Source organism: Podarcis pityusensis (genome assembly GCF_964106645.2).
Source record: "Podarcis pityusensis genome assembly, chromosome: 11".
NCBI lineage: Eukaryota > Metazoa > Chordata > Lepidosauria > Squamata > Lacertidae > Podarcis > Podarcis pityusensis.
In genome coordinates this window covers 13243586-13268000 of record NC_138036.1, presented here as the reverse complement: position 1 = coordinate 13268000, position 24415 = coordinate 13243586, and the positions used below count along the sequence as shown (strand labels likewise).

The window sequence follows — 24415 nt, the reverse complement described above, 5'->3', positions numbered from 1 at the left end:
AGTCACTTATAATCTACGCGTACCAATCTAACGGCTAGGCAGCTATTCCTAGATCCGTGCTCTGTGGAGCAGTTGCAGCAACAGGGGACCACTCCCCTCCACCAGTTTATGTACCTTCTCCTGATGGGCTGTGTGTGCATAACCAGAGACTGCACCTGCACAGAAACTTCCTCTGCTTATCCCCTTTCATTTCCCTCCTGGATCTTGGAGATGGTGGTACAGGAAAGGGTGGGGAAGCACCTGGCCCTTCAGTTGCCTGACCTGCCTCTTCCAGCTCTTCTTTGACCCATACTATGCTCCCCCCTCCAGCTCTAAAGCTTCCCCTGCCTCTGATTCTTGCCTCCTGGCTGATATACGTCCCCACAAACCACTGTCCCCCCATCTCCCAAGTCAGATTCCAGCCCCCCTGCCTCCAGTTCACACTCATCAGCATCCTGCCAGTCCCTGACATCTTGTAATCCCATAGCCCAACCACTAGGTTCTAGTCTAGAATGCAGAGGAGAATTCTGCAAGAAATATTAAAATAGCATGATGCATTTCCAAGGGTGGATGCATTTCCTGCTTTGTATTACAATAAGTCTAGACTCTATCCTGGGAAATCCAAATGTGTTTGTATCTTAAGAATCTTTTGAACGGCCTTCTGCAATACATAGCTTGGAAGGTTGGAGCAGAACTTGTACATTCTTTAGCACACATAAAATAAAATTACGTTTCAACAAAGTTTGGGCATTATTTATTTATTTATTTATTACAAATGGTCCGTTTTGCAGAATGTTGTTCAGTTGAATGGCAACCACTTGAGTTTGCTTCGGAATTGCTTTGGGCCCATTGTCGTGGTTTAAGGCAAGCAGACCAGCATGGTCAAGAGATGGTCAGTAAAGGTGAATAGAAGAAGGAAACTGGTCAAAGGAGAGGTTTATTAGCTATGCAGATCACAACAGCTCTACCCTTTGAACACTGGGATTCCACATACACTCTAGATAGTCTCAGTAAAATATTTCAAGTATATCTTCTATAAGTATGTTGATATCTCCCTAGGATGGTCATGTGTCCTACTTTACAGAGGATAGCCGTCTACCTGAAGGGCTGTCCAGTCCCCGTCTGGGATAAAGATAGAGAGCCATAAGAAAGGACCATGAAGTTGCCTTTCTGGACCGCAGACTGAGCAGGCAGGTGCATAGGTCACTTGATCAGAATCTTGTTCCTCACTCTGTTGAGATAATATTTCTAAATTTGAATCTATGCATATAGAGTGTCGCATGGGGAGAGGTGGTCTTTATCCATTCCCCTTACCTTCCTGAATACTGTAGGCCAATTGTAGTCCTTCAGCCCCCTCCGTCTGGCACTCAGAACACTCCTCATGCTGTTCTCCCTATCCCCAGACTTCTCTTCATGTGCCCCCTGAAATTGGCTTTGGGGGAGAGGTGAACCCCCAGAACAGCACAGCGGCAAGGGGGGAGAGAGAGGTTCCTCCTCCTAGTAAGCTGAAATTGTTGTGCAAAAAGAACAACAATATTAGCATAGCACTGACTTCTACCCTTCTTTTATTTTACTCCCAAAATTGGCAGCAGTGGGGCCCATTATGCATGGTGGTATTCTAAAATGTCACCCTGTTGAAAAAGTAACATGACGTACACAGTCTACTGTATGTCTCAGTTCAGGGACTTTTTTGTTGTAGGACTTAGCTAGGGTATATTTGATATTGTACTTTCAGATCTTTTCTGGAGTTGTTCCATGGTGGTTTTTTCCTTTTCTTTTAAGTATTCTCAGGATGATTCAACAAAAAAGGAAAGAAAGAAAAGTATAGCTATTATTTCAGCTCACTGCATTCACTGTTAAATACTTTAACCCCCACCACCCAAAGTTAAAATTGTGACTAAAGCTGATATCCTTATATACTTTAACCTGAGATTGTGTCCCCTTGAAGTCAGTGGAGCTAATTTCTGCACAGACATAGAATTGGAAGGGACCCTGAGCATCATCTAGACCAACCCTCTGCAAGGCAGGAGGCAGCTGTCCCATATTGACAAGGCAGAACTCATCTCAAGGCATCAAGAACTGAGTTCTTATGGCCCAATGACCACTGTAGGCCTGCAGCAAAGCTCTATCTAAGGTTTCTTACTTTTGTCAAGTTTATCTGATTTGAGGGTAGAATAACATATTTGCAAAACCACGTTTCTTGCAAATCTGTGTTCTGCAGTTTAATTCAATACCTCATTGTCCCTCATGAGCCTAGTAAATGCCCTAGCAAACTAGCTTTGATTTCACAAGTACCTATGTAATTGATAATGGCAAAAAATAAGATATAAAATACTTTTCCTGGGTGTGTTTTGAGAGGCACCCATAATATATGTGCATATTAGTACTAAAAATTATATACAGTCATACCTCTTGTTACGTTTGCTTCAGGTTAAATCATTTCAGGTTGCGTCCCACAGCGACCGGGAAGTACTGGAAAGGGTTACTTCCAGGTTTCACTACTCACGCATGTGCAGACGCTCAAAATGATGTCACGCGCATGCACAGAAGATGCGAATTGCGACCCACGCAGACACGGGTTGCATTCTGCTCATGTTGCAAACGGGGCTCCGGAACGGATCCCATTCGCAACCAGAGGTACCACTGTACTATATGTGTTCTGAGTTTTTTTATTGCTTGTACAGTTTTCAGGTTGCAGTTTGGACATTCATGGTTTTTTCCTTTGAGAGAATTTCAAAACGTGCTGTTAATTTTGCAATTACTGTGACCTGACAAATATGTTTCCACTAACCAGTAATCAAGAATTCATTAATTGTGCTGTATGATTGCTCATATTAATGAATATTTTGAGTTCATATCTGAATTGGGATTTGCATTTTGCTCATCTGAAAAATTTCAAAAGCATATTCTTGTTTAACTACTATTTACACAGCTATTTCTTTGAGGCATAATTTCAAATGAGCACTAGCATATGGAAGTAGGCAGGCAAGAAAATAACTTTAAGAACAGAGGCTAGAGCTGGAATGTACCAAAAGTGTAAATATGTGAAATCTTTTGTTTAGGAATCCTCAATCTATTTGAAAACGCTGGGTAATGAAAGGGAATGCAGATGTAATTTTGTGCGAAGAATTGTTCTGAACAATACTTACTAACCAAAGGGAATGAAGAGTAGAGCAAAATTCACATTGGGTGTGTTCTATGGTTTAGCATTATGAGAATGACCCAAGCCTCTTCTGTGCTCTTGCTTCATCCTCCTCTAGCACAGCCAATCGGACAAAAAGAGATACTTTGATTTCAGATTAACCGCAGTTTAGCATGTTAGCCAAACCCTACTGTTTAGCACATGGGTCGGCAAACTAAGGCCTGGGGGCTGGATCCAGCCCAATTGCCTTCTGGATCCGGCCCGCGGACGGTCTGGGGATCGCCACATGGATTGGCGTGGGGATTCTGATCTTTCGGGCTGCACCATCCCCCCCCCCACACACACCGCGGTGGCGCCTCCTCCCTCCCTCCTCCTGGCTTCTCCCTGCCCTGCCTAGAGGAGGAAGGGGGCTGGGCTTTGTTGGGCCACGGTTGGCTGAGCACCATTTTAAGCAGCCCCTCTCCGGAGCCAGCCCTTTCGCTCTGCTCATTGTCCCGCCGCTGCCGCCAGCCCCTGCCACTCAAGGCACAGGAGCTGTGGTTGGCTGAGCGCCATTTAAAGCAGAGCACCCCCTCTCCAGAGCCAGCCCTTTTGTGCTGTTTATCGTCCCTCCACCACCAGCCCCTGCCGCCCGTAAGGCACAGGTAAGCAGCCCCCGAGACTCGTCCGGTGCTGTGGAGAAGGGAGGGGAGAGTCGGGGTTTGTTTTGTTTCTGTTTTTTCAAAATATAGTCCAGCCCCCCACAAGGTCTGAGGAACAATGGAAAAAGTTTGCTGACCCCTGGTTTAGCAGGTTAACCAAAGATCACAGTGATTAAACTTAACTATGGTGGGGGGGGGTTATGGAGCAACAATGTAAACTTATGTTTTGAAGTTAGCTTGTTTCCACTAACCATACATTACAGTTTATCTGGATTTGGATGACATAAAAATCTGAGGTTATTTATTTATTTTTTAAAAGGAAATGAAAGCTTGTGAAATACACAATTACAATGTAGGAGAAAGAGGGAGGATTGTTGGAGCCTGGGGAGAGGTTAGGTTTGTCCTCGTAATGCTAAACTATGGCTTACTTTAGTATTACGCCCAAACCACCCCACTTCAAATAAGTGCAAGGAAATCCTGGTGAATCAACATTTACATATATATATATATATATATATATATATATATATATATATATTTGAACGAGAAACTGCAAATTAAAACTGGGATGAGAGAGGCAGTGATAACTTTGTCATAATCAAGCTGTCCCTAAAAGATGCCTCTCATTCAGACTTTCTAACACCATCATCTGCTTGAGCTTTAAATTTGCTCCATGTTCTGGCCTAGGCCCAACTTCAGACAATAGTCCCTTGGTCCATACATCACCATAGTGGGGGAATTGGCAGAAATCCAGACTGCCCAGGTCAGATCTGCACATCTGCTCAAATTTGCATTTCAATCCTGTTTTCCTCTTCATATGACTTTTAGATGCAAGCTAAATTGGATAGGTTTCATTAACAGAGGCCTTCCATGAAGACGGAACCCACAAAAATTGGAGCAAAGCAGCATTCGGTATCTGTGTGGGGATTATTCTGGAGTGTATGCTATACTACGCTACGGTTTACACAAGTCTGAAGACGAGGACTTTATAACACTGCTCTCTCTCCCCCCGCCCCCCACTGATCATTCAGTGGAGTCGGGGATATCTCAGGGCTGAAAGAAAACACGAGGAGCGAGCACATCGTTACAACAATCATCCTTTGTCCCATAAGCCATGGTTTAGTGGACTGCGATCATTATGTCTCAGCTCAGCCATACTCTCTGTGGTAGACAGAGGCTCCATTGGAAAGAGAACCAGCAGTGTCTGCATACTCTTGTAGCTATCCACAAAATAGTTCAAATCAAATAAGTTATCTTTCAGGGCTTTGGGCTTTTTGCCCATTGGAAGCAATTGGTTGCCAGTTAGCCTCTGGGCCTGATTCAAGGTGTTTAAAGCCCTAAATGATCCAGGTCCTAAATATCTGAAATACTGAAAGGACCCCCTTTGTTTATTAAGAGGGGGCGGGCGGGGGGGAGTGGTCCTTTGTAGTTCCAGCCTCCACATGGGGAGGCAGCCTGGAGGAGGGCATTCTCTGTGGCAGCCCCTAAGCTGTGCAACTTCACTATATAGTTCGCATCAAATGCTGAAAATGTACCTCTTTACCCTGGCCTGGGACACCTGAGATGCATATTTTTTGTAACCCGGCCTATTCGTGTCATTGCAATTTGTTTTAAACTGTTTTAAATGTATTTTAAATTGTTGCGATGGGTCCTGGGACTTAGGGTGAGTAATACAACATTTTTTAAAAAAAATGTAATTTAAAAAAATAAAATAAAAGTTTGAATATGGCTTAAGGCAGGGATGGACAACTTGCAGTGCTAGAAAACATGAGACTAATTCCAAAAGCCCTGGGCATGTGATCAGGTCAGACCTGTGGTAAAAGTAATCTATCCCCTTCCCTGCCAGCCCTCGGGGGGGGGGGGGTGCCAGGAGTGAGGAAAGATAAGGCAGCGACATAGGAACAAAAGGGTTGGCCTCATCTACTTTGGACTCTCTGCACCCAGTGCTGATTTTAGCCCCAGCACCAGTCAGCATGCAGCCCCATTACGTCATAACCCCAAGGGAATGTTGACCTCAAAAGAAAAGGAGAAGGAAAAAGACTGTCCGCCCTTGGCTCAAAGAGTGCTTTTCGTGCAACACAAGTAAAACCAGCAGCATGCTGATCTGCATTGCGACTTAATCTGGTGGCGACCTGTGTGAGTCTTGTGAGCAGCTTAATTAACTCATTCATTGTTCACACAACCAATCCTACATGTCGTTTCCCAACATTGCAAACAGTTGTAATGCTGTACACCTGTGTTCCCAGTTAGCTAAGCACTGTAGATCCCATTTTTCAAAAGCCAAGCCCTGGACCCTCTACTTTTGAAAATGTTGATGTCTTTGTGGTAGTTTTTGTTATGTGAATGGTGCCCCCATGCCCTCCCAATGTGTCCCAGCGCAAAACCAGGCTGCAAGTCGCATGACCCACGCAAGAGCACGGCACCCAAAACCACATATTTTTTGGCACTGCGACCTCGCACAAGACACACGTCCAGCTGTGATTTCATGGGCTTTGGGGCACCGTGCTCTCACAGAAGAACACAGCCCCCCAAAATGGGATCTTCCAGACAGTTGACGGTTATATGCCACACACACCCTGGGTGGGTTATGGAGACTCTCTGGGGTCTGCGGACCACCAGTTGGGAGCTACTGATGTATACAACATACAGTCACAGCTCGGGTTACAGATGCTTCAGGTTGCGCACCGCACCAAACCTGGAAGTACCGGAACTGGTTACTTCCGGGTTTCGGTGCTTGCGCAGAAGTGCCGAATCGCGACCCGTGCACGCGCACATGCTGCACTGCGGATTGTGAACACTGCAGGTTTCGAACGTGCTTCCTGCACGGATCATGTTCACAACCCGAGCGTCCACTGTACTGGTTCACATGCAACGCTGGTTCACATGTAAGCTATGGCTGAACAAGAGGAGATTGCAGCCGCTATGCTCCTCCCCTGGCCCTGCTGCTTCTATGAGCTAAGCCATGGTTTGACTTAGCTTGTTGCTCCAACATGGGCTTATGGTTCGTCTGGTACAAGACAGACCAGATGCCTCAGACAACATGCTGAGTCAATCCATGGATTAGCTCACAGCAGCAGCAGGTCCAAGGGAGCAGCAATGAGGCATCAATTTCCTCTTTGGGAACCCTCATGCTGATGTGTTCTCACTGAACCATGTTTTGGCTTAGTATTACATGTGAACCAGCTCAATATCAGCAGTTCTAAAATGATCAAACCATGAAGCAAAAACATGAATGGCAGGAGAAAGCATAAAATTGGTTTTCTGGCATCACAGTGCAGGACAGAATGAAGTACATCAGTGGGTTTAACCATGCTTAATCTGTGTTGGTTTTGTAGCCTTTGTTCTCTAGGGATGGGGAAACTGCATCTAGATCAGGGTTTCCCAAACTTAGGTCTCCAGCTGTTTTTGGACTACAGTTCCCATCATCCCTAGCTAGCAAGACTAGTGGTCAGGGATGATGGAAATTTTAGTCGAAAAACAGCTGGAGACCCAAGTTTGGGAAACCCTGGTCTTAGAGCATGAGAAGGTGGACATTACTAAGAGCCTAACTGATCTTTTCCCTCTGCCTTGTTGCTGGATATTGCAGTTGCTGGGGTGTTTTAAGTTCAGTTTCAATTTTGAGCGTTTTATTAGGCTTTGTTGTTTTGTACACCACTGTGTGCACCATGCTGGAAAGGTGGCAGCAGTGTGCATCCTCCGCGTCGTAAACAGTTGTCAGGTACATGCCTCCAGTCTGAGCTGGAGCAAACCCACGGCAGCTGCAGCCATTAGAAGCAATGGGCTGATGTTGCAGCAGTCACGTGCCAAGTACTCCCAAGCCGTTGAAATTGGACTGCTATCTACAAAAGCGTGTCCTGGGTGGTTGCAGTGGTGCAAGTTGGGACCCATTCTTCTGCTCACTAAGGACTCGTCAATTTTACACTTCCTGGATATGGAGGAAACCACAGTTTCTTGCTTATTCAGATGCTGCCTTGCCTGCCTGTTGCTGGAAAGGCAGAATAGGGATGGGGCTTGAGAAGGCACAAAAAGGAAGGAAGGAAGACCATAAACAGAAGCTGGAAGTGGACAGGGACACACTACAAAGAATATAGAGGGAGTACCTGTTGCAACGTTAACAGGTTAGCTTGTGATTTGGAGAGAAACTGGAAGTGACACTGAACAGGTAGCCTTGCCATCATGGATGCTGAGAGGTCTGTTCCAATGCTTGGGCCAATGCAGGCCTTGGGATTGTAGAAATGATTGAGGAGGGTGTAGAAGTCATCTTTCATGTCCCCCACCCCCCGCCGTCTCAGATTACTGGATCGTATCAGCTGCTGGGGTAGAACAATGCACAGTGCAATGATGTAACCTCATGCATTTTGTTTACCATGACATTGCAAGGCGGTGGGAGCAAACAGCCACAAAGCAGTGGCAGCTCTGTCTCTCTCACAGTACTTACTTAACCCATCAGGCTACACTCCTAGGGGCATTACAGGTGAACGAGCCCCATTGAATTCACTGGGACTTGCTTCCAGGAAAATAAGCATAGGATCTTGGGATGCACAAGATACAAAGCTAAGGAGTATGGGAACAGATATGACAGTTAAGAGGCTTATGCAGTTTATTTAAATGCAAGAAGTGCTATTTCTCCCTATACTTAAACATGGACCGTAGTCTGCCAATCCAAATGATCATGCTGCTTTTCAGCTGGTTGCGGGGGGGGTGGTGGCGGGGGGGTGATTTCTCACTCTTCAACAAAGATTTAAAACAAACCAGGTATTTATAGCCAGCAAAATGTAAATTTACTGTAGCATTATCTCTGAAGAATATGGTTCAAACTTTACCTAATGTATCACTCCCAAGAAATCTGATTCATTGGTGTTGCTGTCCCTTATGTTTTTCTTGAACAAATAGAAGCAAGCTTTCCTGGTACATATAGTTTCACCAGACCGATATTTATGCTTTTGGGTTATTTGTGCTTTTGTAACTATTTGGAAGTTTGAGAAACATTGAAATGAAATAGTGTTGGGTTTGGGGGCGTTGATCTATTGAGGCATTTTGAATTGAGCGCCCCTTTAATACTGAGAATTCTGTTATGGGTAGGTAGACAGTTAAAAACTTAAAGGAACTTTTGCTGTGTCATGGGTTGCTTAAGCCAGCTTGTTTAAACTAACCAGAGTTTGTGATAAACCACGATCATTCATCCAGAAAACCAAGGTTCATGGAAAATGAAAGTAACAGCTGTTGAATGCACACAAGTCTGAGGATCATGGAACCTTCTTCCTGCTAAGGCATGTTTCACGAAACCAGGCATAGGCAAACTCGGCCCTCCAGATGTTTTGGGACTACAACTCCCATCATCACTAGCTAACAGGACCAGTGGTCAGGGATGATGGGAGTTGTAGTCCCAAAACATCTGCAGGGCCGAGTTTGCCTATGCCTGCACTAAACCATGGTTTAGCATGCTAAACCATGACTAATGCTTAATTGTTCTCCTGCTTCATATTCCCCATCACATAATAAAGCAAGCACATCAACGAGAGAGAGAGCAACCATCCCCTCCAGAAAAACAGATGGGAGAGTATCTTTTCCAAATCAGCCACTTCCATATCCTTGATTGACGTAATTTGAAAATCCAGAGAATCTGGTTGACCTAGCTCAGCATTGTGGTTCCCTAGGTCCATCTGTAAATTAGATGGATGCATATCGATGCAAAAATGCAACTCTATTCAGGTGTTTTAATCCATCACTTGATGAGGGAGAGTATGCTAGTTCTTCCTGTCCCTGGATAACTTCTGAAACAAGCAATCTTTCTGTTCATGCGAGCTTCCTAATACAGATTAGGACAAGCCTTCTCCCAAGGGAAGCCCATGCTACTGCAAATAGGCCACTGCATTTATTTGCCTCAAAACATCTGGAGGGTGATGGGAACTGTGGAGCTAGCACAGCCATTCCCACTCTCCTTTTTTGCAATCCTAATTTTACAAGGACTAGAACACGCAACCAGGGCTAAGGTGCCACTAGGTGTAATAGGGTTTACTGCCAGGTAAGTGTGTGCAGGATTGCAAACGCCATCCGACTGGAGGAAAGCAAAAAAATCAAACTTGTATTTGCAGCAAGCCTTGGCTGTCCAGCTAATCCCAAATAAAAATGTTTGGTGCGATTTTAAACTGCATCCAGGGGATCTGGGTTCGGTTCAGGGAATTTCGTTGGCACTAGGGCTGTCCTTCACTCACCATATGCTATTGCATCCATAAATAGTAATTATAATAGTAGCATTTCTAGTTCTAAAAAAAAAGCTGAATTGGCCTCTGGGCTCATGTACATAATAAAATTGCTTAATAAATAATTAACAAAACATAATGGATAAAACATTAAAAATGACATCACCAACTTCTGTCAGCCGACACCAACTACCCCTGGTCTTGATGTGATTACTCTTTCTGAATGAAAGAGTTATTTCATATAATATATCATATATATTTTTACTTTTTAAAAAATAAATTTTATAAGGCATTTTTCTACGACAAAGCGCACAAGGTAATGGCAGTTCCTTGTGCCATATGATATCCTATGAAAATACCTTGCATGCTGGGAAAATCTCCCTGTAAGAGAGTTTACACTAAGGTGCAGCTCTTTATTTACCAGATTTCGGCAAAATAACGATTCATTAATCTTCACTGTTATTGTCAGGATTTGACTTCTAGCTTCAGGCATTCATTCTTGGAGGGAAATTGCCATGTTTTGTAAGATACCTCCCCCTCCCCTTCTCTACCATTTCTGATTGCTGTTGCATTGTATTGGTGAAATTTCGTTCCTTTTGCCATGGCGTGTGAATGTTAGAGTAGGCTCCCTGCCAGTTTTGTGATCTGCTGCCGGCTTCAAAATGGAGGCAGGAAGGTATCCATTTTCATCAAGATGATGGGGATGTTTTGGTCTTCCTGACCATCTGGAGTAGAGAGGTCTTTAAAAAGTAGGAACATATATATTTTAAATATACAGATATCTGCATATATTAAAGTCGAATAAAATGCAAAAATAAAAATGCTGTCCATTAAACTGCATTTTTAAAAAAAAATAATGGCAACAAAGTCTGGGCATTTAATAAAAATTTAAAAAATGATTTCTGCTTAAATCAAATCAAAGCAAGAAAATGAATAAGATTGTTTTTATTCGTTGTGAAGACATGGCTAGAAAAACCTTTGTTGTATTAGTAAGCAAATGTTAAGTAAATTAGGTTTTTGGCATACTTGCTAAGTTTATTGAGCAGGCAAATGCGCTAAGTACTAAAAAGCAGGGTTTTTCCCCTAAAGTGCATGCATGCTGTCTTGGTGGTCTTGTGCCTATCCCAATTTTTAATGGTTCTTTTAAGTTTCTCAGCAAAGACCAAAGATCATAGGAGTTTAGCATCCCAGGATATGCTTGGTACTGCTTTCTCAATTTCATTTTTCAGTCATGGGAACAAAGGGCTGAATTCCTAACTTCTCCCATTGTTCCTCTTCTAATGTATGAAATCTGCATATTTCCACACAATATAGCACTTTCAATGGTTTTGTAAAATTATGTTAAACTCCATGATATCACAGTTCCACCGTGCATATGTTGGGCAGAGAGCTTGCAGCCAGGCAGACGTGGCAGATCTCACTCATTTCAGCAGTGGGTTTCTTTTCTATGTTTACCCCACTTCAGAGACTCAGACCCCTTTAGTGATGCCACTGAGTGTACCCCGCACTCTGGAGTACAGCCTGCTTGCACATCTGCATATGCTGAAACACACACACACCAGATTTCTGTTTCTATTTTGTGGCTCCCGCAACTCCCACTCATATTTTTCCTCTGAGTTTTGTAAGAAAGTCAAGAAGCTGCCCTTAACAAATGCCCTATGCGGGTCAGCCATGCCAGTCAGGGGCTGCATTCTCTCTCAGATGATAAATATGTGATTTGGTTGAAGCGCAAGTGCTAAGAGCTCCGCTCATGAGATGGAGCTTCTTCCTCCCATAAAATCATGGAATTGTAGAGTTGGAAGGAACCTCAAGGAACATCTAGTCCAGGCATCCAGATGTTTTGGCCTACAACTCCCATGATCCCTAGCTAACAGGACCAGTGGTCAGGGATGATGGGAATTGTAGTCCAAAACATCTGGAGGGCCGCAGGTTGGGGGTGCCTGATCTAGTCCAACCCCCTGCAATGCAGGAATATGCAGTTGTGCAGTACGGGGATCGAACCTGCAACCTTAGCACTATCAGCACCACTCTCTAACCAACTGAGTTCCCATCTGCATAATTCATGCTTAGCGGGATAGGATGGGGCAGAGCATAGAGATCTCCAGGGATGAGGAAGCAATCAAGAGAGATTTGAGGGCACACCTAGAACAGGTTGAAATCCTTTAGTGTAATACAAGGCATCTTCATATCCAACCCATGCCTGGGTTGTACTGTTCTGACTGCTCACACGATTGAATGCTCCCCTGACTATATGAAATCTCCATGGAGCAAACCAGATACCGGGGAGAAGGGTAACCTAACCTAACCTTTTCTCCAGCATGTTAGTTTTTCAGCAATGTGAGATCCCACCTGTACAGCCCAAACTCTAGTTTGCCACCTTAGTGTGAACCAGGCCTAAAACATTCTCTATTACAAATAGCTATGGTGTTTTTTTTCCTATTTCAGTTTTAAATGAAGCACGGAGTCTAATGTTATGAAGTGGATTGTGCTGAATAAAGAATAGGGATAAAAATCCCATTTTTAACCCCCTTGTTTCAAGTGCAGTCATTCTTGGTGGAATACTAAAGGCAATTCTTTTCTCCTCTTTTTCCACCGTAGGTTTATGCCCCTTCTGCAAGCACTGCCGACTACAATCGGGATTCACCAGGCTATCCATCCTCAAAACCAGCAGCCAGCACTTTTCCTAGTTCCTTCTTCATGCAAGGTAAGGTGGTGCTGTTGATGGGGTTTTGCTGTGCATGCATTTTGAGAACCAGTAGGAAATGGGTCAAAAACAGCAGTCAGCTTACTAGGTGGGGTTCCCTTTCGAACTCATATGGCCACTGTATGAGCGGTGTTGGTTGCCAATTCCAGGCCCAATTCAAGGTGATCACATTACTGTTTAAAGCCCTAAACGACTTAGCCCAGAAATATTGTTGAAAGTCCTGGTTGTCCTTTTGAATACTGCAGGTCACTCATGCCTTTGATATTCCTCAGTTTTGAGGTTTAAATGTCATGTACCCTAAGGCAAACTTGAACAGTTAAGCTTATGTCCTAAAATGAAAGCATTAAACTTCATGCACATTTTAGAAATTAATAAAACTGAATACCTTGCCTATTTGCTCCCTTTGTTACGTTTCTACAAAGTTATTCAGCCTCCCCTGTTGCTTTGAGAGACGACAGGACAATATGCTGGGCATATATATATATTCATTCATTTCAGCCCTACCTTTTTATTCACACTGGCATGCAATAACCTAAACAACCATATAAACAATGCAAAATATTATTGTTGTTCAGTTTGTCACTTGCCATAACCAAAGTAAAATGCAAAAACGAAATATACGTAGTGAACGTATCCATTAAAACAATACTGCACACTAAAAGTGTTTATCCACAATAATCAGTTATAAAGCAAGAAAATCCTTACTTGCCCAGCAGTGGGATTAACATCTATAATAACCGCAAAACCAGAATGGTATTATTGCCCAAATGCGCAAATAAAAGAATGCACACGCATTAGAAACGTAAGCGTTAAGAGACAGCAGTTTCCAAAGATGGATGGAGCAATCCTAAGTCAGCTTCAGTGACAATTGGAACTAGCACCTGCCAATCAGGGCAGAAGGTGGAGGTGGATTTTTAATGTGCCAGCTCCAGTAGATCCATCACTAGGCCTGCTTATCTCCGCACCGCCCCCCCCCCCCCGGTGATATTTCCTCTTTCAGAGCCTTATACTGACTACCAATGGCAGGATTCCAACTTCATGACAGCTCCCACCTTCAGTGGGCACAGCAGAGGCACCTGCAGCAGCACTTCTGCTGGCAGAGTCTGGCAGAGGGCCACCTCTTCTAAATCCTAATCTCTAGCAGCATGGATTAGGATTTAGGATTGTTCCCTACAGCTGCATAAAAGCAGTTAGAATTACCCATCAAATGCCTGTCTGGATACATTTTTTCCACGGGCCCATCTATAAGCAGAAAGAGAGCCTGTAATATTTTCCCAGAGAGGGCATTCTGAAGGTGTGATGCCACCACAGAAAAGGCCCCGCCTCCAGGGCTCTTCTAACATACTTCCATCCAAAGATTGGTAAAGGTGGTCAAAATATGTCCTCTGCTCATTCATATGCTAACTTTTGTCTGGCTTTCTTTATTAATCAAAAAGATGAAACATGTACAATATTCACTTTATTGAATAAATGTCATGGAAACGCTCCAGTTCACCATGTGAATAGTGCCTGAATATGGAGGAATTCCATTTTTTACATGTTTTTATATTGTTTAGATATGTAATTTTAGATGCTTTAATTATAGTATGGATGGTATTTATGATGTTGTGTGACTCCTTTGGGAGGAAGGGTCGCATAGAAATTTTAATAACACCCTATTTTAAGCTTCTCCTTTACCCTAGCAAAAATGTGTAACAATATAGGTCGTAGGTATTTAGGATTTAGATAAAGATAGCACAACAAACTATAGGAAAGTCTTTGCACATAAGACCTATGACTAATTGGTGGTGATTCAAGAGATGTCATTTGCTTTTCTCTGGAGCAAACTTTTTTTAATCATGAGCACATACTTATATAAAATTAGTGTAGCCCTTGGGAAGCAAAAGGGTGATACATAGCTCTTCCCATTTGCGATTGCTATTTTTTAACGTAAACTGCTACCCAACACAGCAGAGCATTAGGTGTGCACCAGACCTTATTAGAATGCTAATTTTAACATTTACTGGAAACACAACACCAGAATGTTAGGTAACCAAGCCTTCAGAGAAGCCTGTTTTTCTTTTCTGTTTTACAGACGGTCATCACAGCAGTGATCCGTGGAGCTCCTCCAGTGGGATGAATCAGCCTGGTTATGGCGGAATGCTGGGCAATTCTTCTCATATTCCACAGTCCAGTAGCTATTGCAGTCTTCATCCTCATGACCGCTTGGTAAGCCTATGAGTGGATTTCAACATCACGCTATAACGTATGTTCCATCTGCGCAAACATTTCATTTTGTCCGATGGAATGCTTCACCCTTTCCTCCCCCCACATGCTGTTCTGTTTGTTTGGGGGGGGGGGTTGGTCTCCCAACTCCCTTCCCCTTGCCAGTATTGAGGGCCATTTCAGAGAGGAACAGAGGAAAGCCCTGTTGCGCGAGCATCATTCTTTGTGCGTGTGTGAGAGTGCTGTTCTGAAAATGGCATCTTCTACTACTTTTTTAAAAATAACAACCCAACAACATTCATTTGAAAATTAGAAGGGAAAGAAAATGTTGGTAACATTTTCATGGTAGACATGCAGGGCTTTTGTTGTGCTCATGCTATTTATGAGGTGGGCGAGAGGGTTTGTGAATGTCTTTTTTCCCTGTTCTACAAACTATCATGCAAGTGGTCATCATTCTGTAGCCTTTCAAGTTGTCTACACTTCCTGAAAACTCCATGATGCCCTGAAGTGTGTTTCCCTGTAAGTGCAGAAAGGAGAAGAACATTATTTTTAACACAATTAAGCCTTTTTTCTTTTCTTTTTACTTATAAATAGTGTGGGTTTTTTTAATTTTTGGGGTAAAGGTAAAAGGAAGGGCTTCCCTAAAAAATAAAATCAATAAGTGTACTAATCTTAGGCACTCAGTAGCCAGCCTTGCCAGCTTCCCATGCTTCAGTTAAAGCCCGGGGAGAAGACAGCAAGAGGTAACTCCTCCCACAGGGCTTTTTCAGATCAGGAAGTGTGGGCAGCTAGGGAGGCTGCAAAACACTGGAGAAAGGTATAACGGAAAGAAAAAACATAAACCCCAGCCTCAGCCACCCTACAACGATAAGGTAAGCTCAAATCACACTCACAGGAGTTCTGAAGAATTTCTGAAGCACCCTGCAAATGAAACAGCCACTTTCATTGTAGGAAGAAAACTTTTCATAAGCTGGGGGGGGGGGGGAGTTTCAGTTCAGCACATGGTAGGGCGGTGATGCTCACCTGGCCTCCCAACAGCTGAGTCACTGTTGCTTCCTGGGAGGGAGAGGGGCAAGATGGTGAGGGGGTTGGCGCATTGCAAAAGTACCAGCAGGAGTGCCAGATTGGCTCTGCTGGTGCATTTGCACTGCGCCAGCTTCCCTGCCGTCTACCCCTCCCCATCTCCTTCCTGGTAAGCAACAGAGACTCAGCCGTTGTGAGGTCAGGTGAACACGATGCCACCACGCCATGTACTACTGCACATCCCCATGCAATGGAAAGGCCTGTTCTGTGCATTCCTTTGCTAATTTTATTTTTATTTCCAGTGGGGATTTTTAAAAAGAAAGAAGAAGTTTGGTGCCCTGGTAGGTCCTGAAAGGGAAAGGGGGCTATTAGTAGGCTATTAGTAGGGGCTATTAGTTTGTAGATAAAAAGGTAATAAATAGCATGGGGGGGAGGCTGTTTATAAATAGAACAAATAAACTTTCAATCTCTGTGCTATCATAGCCATCTAACTTACTTCCAGGCAAAAGAGTTTATAATTGCATACTGAGAAGGAGTCTTGTTGGAAACTGGTGTCAGTTTGAGCTGGTGTGTTCGTTTTTGTACACTACTTTTAACAGTAAAGATCATTCATTCATTCATCTGAAGCATTTGTGCCCCACTCTTCAGTCAACAGGCTCCCAGAGTGGCTTACATGCAGTCAATTAAAACAAATCAGTCCCTGCCTGCAGGCTTACAATCTAAAACAACAACACACAAGGGAGAAGGGACAGGGAGGGAAGACGAAAAAATCAAACTCAGGCACCTGTACTTAAACAGTTCTTATAATGAACAGCTGGCACAATTCAGGGGTAGGAAGTACCTGATACAGCTGGTCTTTTGGCAGAGCTGATGGAATGAGCCCTGTTCCCATCTCCCCCACTGAGGCAGCCTGATGGTATGGCTGCTCCCAGGTGACAATTGAGAGAGAAGAGGCCTGATGGAGCTGGTCTGTCACAGCAGAGCAGATCCATGAGTGGGAGAAGGAGCCAGGGGGCAGAATCTTCCTGGAAAATCCATGCAGATCTTCCAATTTCCAGCATAACAACTTAATAAATCTGTTAAGCCAGGTACAGTCATACCTCGGGTTGAAGTAGATTCGGGTTGAGCATTTTCGGATTGCGCTCCGCGGCGACCTGGAAGTAATGGAGCACATTACTTCTGGGTTTTGCCGCATGCACAGATGCTCAAAATGACGTCGCACGCGGAAGCGGTGAATCGTGGCCCGCGCAGACGCTTCAGGATGCAAACGGGGCTCCGGAATGGATCCCATTCGCATCCAGAGGTACCACTGTATCAACGTTTTGAGAACCCAGGACTCACTTTTAACCTGTAAACATGCATTGGGGGACCCATTTCTAAATCCTTTACCATGTATTTGCATGGTGGTAGTGTGCCTGTTGCAACTCACCTTGGATCAGGCCACGACCCACCAGTTGAAGACCAGTGTGTTAAGCTACACAAGAGAAGAAAGAAGAAAAACACTCTATAGGAATCAACCTACGTTTTGCACACAACTTCTTTTTGACATTCCTCAACTGTGGTCGGCAGAAACAGGTTGCTGGGTGGGGCGAAGCCATTGCACTAGGTCCTTGGAAGCTGGGTCTCTGTTCCTTACTGAGAGGGGAGGTGGCAGGGAGGTAGGCATGGTGCAGGTGCACTAACAGGAGATGCAGAGTGGCTCAGCTGGTGCATTAACACCATGTAACCCTCCTACCAGGAAACCAGTGTAGCAGCTCTAACCCAGCTAGAGAGCCAACCTGGTGCCCTTCAGATATTTTGGACTACAACTACCATCAGCCCCAGGCTAGCACTGGGAGTTGTAGTCCAAAACATCTGGAAGGCACTAGGGTTGGGGAAGGCTGTCCTAATACAATGCCAAATCATCCTTGCAAATTGTGGACGTGATGCAGCTGAAGTTTAAGCCCCTTTTATATCCCACTGGTTCACTGGGGCTGAAATCCCAGAAGCATTGACGAGGCAGCAAACTCTACTGAGCATAGTGGATCTTGCTCCCGAGTAAACATGGATTGGATTGGATTGGATTGCACTGCACAAGAGTTAGGTGCATGCTTAATTCTCTTCCACCAAATTCAACAGGACTTGAAAGTGCTTTGACAAATAGGTTTGAGTTTAGCTGGATCACACATCATTTAAATTTGTTGCAAGTCATGGGGATATCTCTTTGTTGACGTCTCTTAGAGTTTATTTTTATATTGCGGCTTTGAGCATGCAACCACCTTGGGATAGAGCGGAATAGAAATAAATATTTGTAAACATCTCATGTCTTCAAAATGGAACATGACAAACATTTCTATTGTTTATGCTGCCCATCTGTTGTATATGGGATAAGAGTAGTCTCTGGGATGTGAGGCTACAAAAGCCCATATATTTATATGTTCTAGTCCTCTGCATACAGGAGGGTACGTCTATGGTGGGATTCACCTAGCGACCTCTAATGTCCGGTGTCCCACACTGATGGAGAGCACCAGATCTGGGAACTTTATATCAAACAATGGCATAGGAATGGCTCTCTGGTGAACTCCCTACAGAAGGCTGAACTAGTGCTCTGTAGGACTTTTGGTTCTTTCCATAGTGTCTTCCACCAGCAGTCTTTCCAGGCTCATCGCCAGAAATTTCATGGTGAAGTAGGTGTGTGCATTTGTGCTTACCATTGCAAGTGAGTCTGAAATGGTGAAACCCCAATAAAATCTGATATATGTAATAATTATTTAATTGAACTGCATAGGAAGAGGGAGGTTGGGGCATGTCTAAAGGAGGCTAGGCTCACACAGGCAGCCTGCAGAGCCCCATGTCCTTTCATCTGCAGCATGCCCTGCTGTGAGATATGTGTGCATTATTATATCATATATCTTAATGAATATATATATCTGCTCAGAAAGCTGTGTCCCACACGTTTTAAAGAAAGTTGAAGTGATCCAAATGCAGAGGTCCAGCTGTTAACGTGCTCTTCTGCTGACTGAAATGTTCTCTCGTTATGCTTTCTACCACAGAGCTACCCATCACACTCCTCAGCAGACATCAATTCCAGTCTTCCTCCAATGTCCACTTTCCATCGCAGTGGCACAACCCATTACAGTGCTTCTTCCTGCACACCACCCGCAAATGGGACAGATAGCATAATGGGTGAGTTGACAAGCTGTTTTCATGCTTGAGGAATGTCAAGCTTCTCTTTGATTCCCACAAGATTCTGCAAGAGGGAAGGGGCAATGTTTCATCAGTTGTGTCATCAGAAAGGATTGCTTCTCTATGCTTTTCGAATATATTATGACTAAAACGGTGTGGGTGGTTAAAGTCCTTGCTGCACAGATGCCTGCACAAGGCTCACCTCTTGTCAAGTCCTTTGGAACTAGAATTTCATCTCTACATACTACAAGCACAGCCACTTGCCTTATTATTTCCCCATTGTTTTCCCTTCCCTCCCAAAAAAGTGTTTGCATTATTCAAGTTACGGATATGCCTTAAAAAATTACATGCACAATGAGTTTTCTCTCTGGACGAGAGAAACTTTCACAGACCATGGGTATCAACAGCTGATGTCCTAAAGAGCTGTGAACACAACAGTTCCAGTTTCCTGAGTGGATCATGTGAGGATATTAACTGAAAACGATGCTTAAGTCTGTGCAGAGCATTACCCATGTGTTTTCAAAGGTTCAAAGCTATGTGGCATTCAGTCAGCCACTTACCAGAAGAGATTTAATGCAGCATATGCTAAAGATTACTCCAGAATATCTCCCTCATTCATGTATTAATCCTGCTTTCTACTCTCACTTTAAATGACATGTTTGAATGACATGACGCATGGCAGTATGTGGCTTTTTTAGTGGAAACATTATGTGTGCTTTCCCTTGAGGCCTTGGTTTTAGTGTGATTTTATTATTAGAACAGTCACATAATACTGCACTTGATATTTTTTTTTTTACAAGCGTGTTAAGCTTCCAGTGCAGTGGGGTGATAAACTGTCATATGGCACAGGAGGGACATGAATTTTTATCCTGCTGTGTCAGTACTTCTTATCTTAGGAAGAGTGAAAATATCAAATTGACCCAAGTTTCCGTTCTCTTTCTTAAGTCTTATAACCATAACTTTTGTGCAACTCAGAGATTTGTGTTCCATCCAGGAAGTTGATGCCGGGTTGTAAGAGTTTTGCTTGTTGACGCACAGTAACTGCTTTATCAAAAAAATAATTCTTTGGCTCAACTAAACCATGAGAACAGAATATTGGACTGGGTAGGCCTTGGTCTGATCCAGCAGAGATCTTATTATACTCTTAATCAGAGTCACTTTTAGGTTGCATCAACATTGTTTACTCTGTCAACATTTTACATGCCTGAGAAGGTTGCAGTCTGAGACCAGATTTCATAGTGAGATGTTTGGGTTGGTTTTTACATAATCCTGGCATTAGTAGTATTAAATTTATATAGTCTACCCATCATATGCCGAATGGCTTCCAAGCTGTTTACAGGTATAAGATCAATTATAAAATCCATTCCTAATTCAAGTACACAACAAAATAATTCCATCAATGCATTAAAGGCACCCACAATCAAAATATCTAATAAAACAAACTGGTTGGAAAGCATCATAATAAAAATGGTTAAGAAACAGTTTCAATGCCTAAACCAGGTGTTCCTTCAAAAGCTGGTGGAATGTCAATACTTATGGGGCTTCCGGTATTTCAGCAAGGAACATATCAAGTAAAGTGGTACCTCGGTTTTCGAGCATCTCGGAAGCTGAACATTTAGGTTTTCGAACGCCGAAAACCCAGAAGTAAATGCTTCCGTTTTCGAATGAGTCTCAGAAGTTAAACGGCTTCCACTGCGTATTTTTCAATTTTCTCCACTGAAATTGAAATTATCCCTTTGCGCCTCGGTTTTCAAATGTTTCAGAAGCCGAATAGTTTTCCAGAATGGATTATGTTTGAAAACTGAGGTACCACTGTACTTAGTAAGGTAAAGGTACCTCTGCCCGTATGGGCCAGTCTTGCCAGACTCTAGGGTTGTGCGCTCATCTCACTCTATAGGCCGGGAGCCAGCGCTGTCTGCAAACACTTCCGGGTCACGTGGCCAGCGTGACAAGCTGCATCTGGTGAGCCAGCGCAGCACACGGAACGCCGTTTACCTACCCGCTGGTAAGCGGTCCCTATTTATCTACTTGCACCCGGAGGTGCTTTCGAACTGCTAGGTTGGCAGGTGCTGGGACCGAACAACGGGAGCGCACCCCGCCGCGGGGATTCGAACCGCCAACCATGCGATCGGCAAGTCCTAGGTGCTGAGGTTTTACCCACAGCGCCACCCGCGTCCCTGTACTTACTTATACATAATACTGGCATATACCAGATACTTACATCCTAAAAAATCCTAAAAAGATTTGTGCCAGAGCTCTTCCAAAAATTAGTTAGGCCTTCTCCCTCAAAATGGAGGTGCCCAAAGTGGCTCAGGTGAACCATAAAAACAACCATTAAGAAGGCATTAAATGCCATCAGGTGGGAACAAATCTATAATATAGGAAGGTTGCCATGAAACTCAAAGCTTAGCAAATCTAAAAAGAGCTAGGACTGAATAAAATCAAGCCTCTTTATTCATGTCTTACTAATGTAATACCTTATTATCAATATCATTAAAACATAGTACAGTGGTACCTCGGTTTACAAACTTAATCTGTTCCAGAAGTCCATTCTTAAACTGAAACCATTCTTAAACCGAGGCACACTTTCCCTAAAGAGGCCTCCCGCCGCCAGTGCCCTTCCACTGTTCGGATTCCATTCTTAGACCAAGGTAAAGTTCACAAACCAGGATACTACTTCTAGTTTTCCGGAGTTCATAAACCGAATAGTTCATAAACAGGGCTGTTCTTAAACCAAGGTACCACTGTACAATAAAAAAAAAAGTTAAATGCACCTGTTGAGAATCATAATTGAAATAAACAAAATCAGTTAAGATTCTGAAGCACATTATAAATGATCATAGTTGAATTGTTCATTGCACTCTTCAACCCCCCCCCCCCAAAGGCCTGGGACGGATTATTCAGTAATTCACTAAAAAGCCATATCCTCAGGCCGTGATGGAAGACTGGCAGTAGGGAAGCAACAGAATGGATGTTACAGACAAAATGCCCTAACAACACATTCCCACCAAACCTTCACACAAGAGGCCTCACCAGAGGACCATAAGAGAACAGGCAGATTCATAAACAAACATATATGGGATGGGGGGACAGGAAAGGGACAATCCTTTAGATACTATGCCAGAAATGTGCAGGATTAATCACTATATCATCCCTTACAGTTATATCCTCATGGAGAATGGCTGAGTCCCTTCCCAAATACGTTCAACTTCTTAATATGTCATTGCTGTGTGGTCCTGATCCTTGACATTTCCACATCTGCGTTCCTAGGCATCCCAATTCCCAATCAAGACCTAGATTGCAGGGAGTCATTCCCACTATGGTTACATTCGCATGGAAAGATGGGCGGGAGGAGCTTTTCAGAATAGCTTGGCTATTTTGCTTCCAAGACCATAGCCAGAAACTTTATGATAAGGTACCTTGAACTATAGATAGACAGCCAAGTAGGTTTAAAGTTATTTAACATACAGTTTAATATAAAGTTATTTGTGCTGTAAACTTCATAAGAACCATTGATCTCAGTAGGATTTGCACTTGAGAATACTGTGGTACCTTGGTTTAGAACTGTTTTGGATTACAACCATTTTGGATTACAACCATGTGAAACCCGGAAGTGCATGTCCCCTTTTTTTTGGATTACATTCCATTTTTTTTGGATTACAACCCGTTTTTTGGGGGGGAGGCCCCATTGGCGAAAGTGCGCCTTGGGTTACAACCTGTTTGGTTTACAACCGGACCTCCGGAACGGATTATGGTTGTAAACCAAGGTACCACTGTACATGATTAGGATTGCACCGTTACAGTACTAAATATTCTAAAATAAAATGTAGGATTATGCAATAAATAATAAGGGCTCAGTGTTTATCAGTTGCCCCAGTGTCATTGTAATTGCCCATAAATCTGGAAGGCAGAAGGAGATTTACTTCGTAGAGTGCAGTAGGGTAGGATACTGTCTTCATGGTTTGCTTTATATAGCCACACTAATGAAAGAGTTGGTGGGGGTGTAATGTCAGAAACCTGAAAATTCAAGGGAGGACCATGTAATATCTAGGTAGGGGAGGGGGTGTTTGCTTGAGCCATTTGTGAGCTATCTTCCATTATGGCATGCTTAATCAAGTTTACTCCTGGTTCCTGCCTGTCACCAGTGGTCCATGATTCTGTGATTTTAATTGGATGGTTATTTGTACATATTGGGGAGGTGGGTTTCCTAGCTCTGCATTCTTGTTGTCTTTTATGTTTTTCCCTATGGCCCTGAAGGCATGGAGTCTCATCTGGTCAATAAATGGGAGGTTTTATGTTTAAAAAGAGGTAGGAGAGCTGTCCTAACCTTATTATCTACTTGATGTCTGCTTAAAGACACATGAGTCATTTAGAGTTGCCCAGGACCCTGGGGCCTTGAGACCACGAAACCAAAATTCCAGTTTTAACTCTTTGACATACATTGAGCATAGTATCCTAGGAACTGTTGAATTTTTAGAGCCCGCTTGATAATACCATCCAACTCAAGTAAGGAAAAGGAATCTGCAGAAGTAACCTTTTGTTTGCCAAGTTTTATGCTACATTTAGCTTTTTTGCTAAAATAAATTATTTTATTTAATAAGAGCTTACATTTTTTTCATGACAGACTGCTAGCTTGCTTCAAGTTTTCATGAAAAAGGCTTTGTGCCCAATTTAGCCCAGAGGAGGAAATCAGGAATAGCCCACCTCCCCGGTTGTTTCGAGTGTTCTGAGTGACTCTAGATCTAGGGTTGCCTGTCTCTCTGATATAAATAAAGATGGGGTGAAGGCAGCAATTCAGTCCATTCTGTGGGATAGCCAGTGTGGTACCCTGCAGATGTTGCTGGATGACAAATCCCATCATTCCTGACCATTGGCCATACTGGCTGGGGCAGATGAGAGGTGGAATCAGCAACATCTGGAGGGCATCTGTTGGCTACTCTGTGTCAATAGACTTAGACTGTGCTGCCCCATGCAATGCAGGAAATGTGAAGGCAGTAAAGTAAGACCTCTGTGTCCCCTTATTGCAGGGAGAAGTGAATGACTATGTAGGAGAAGTTGTAGCTATTTGCAAAACACCCTCTTCAGTTGTTCTATGAACAGAGGGGAGGGGAAGAGAGAATGCATTCAAGGCCTGCTCCAGTATCTTCCCCAGGCATAACCATGGAATTGATGGGGTAGGTAGGGTCCTCTGGGAAAACGAAAGTATATCCTTTGGGTGTGGAATTCCAGTGTGCAGCACACGTAAGGCGATTCAGTGCTTGAGGTATGTTTGAGATTTACCACGGCAAACAAAAATTAATGCTAGTTAAAGGGTTCACGCAATGCAATTAGCATTAAAATGCAATTGAATTAT

At 43.5% G+C, this 24415-nt stretch overlaps 1 protein-coding gene across 16 annotated transcripts in view; it reads left to right on the top strand.

The window, feature by feature from the left end:
• Positions 1-24415, top strand: part of TCF4 (transcription factor 4) — a 339468-nt gene that overhangs the window by 267901 nt on the left and 47152 nt on the right. For all 16 annotated transcript variants that reach the window (XR_013977605.1, XM_080973481.1, XM_080973470.1 and 13 more), the window contains 3 exons: positions 12564-12669; positions 14744-14877; positions 18930-19062. Coding sequence is in view for 15 of the 16 variants with exons in the window: in XM_080973481.1 (XP_080829607.1) it covers positions 12564-12669; positions 14744-14877; positions 18930-19062 (373 nt within the window). In the remaining variant the exon portion in view is untranslated. The remainder of the gene's footprint in view (positions 1-12563; positions 12670-14743; positions 14878-18929; positions 19063-24415) is intronic.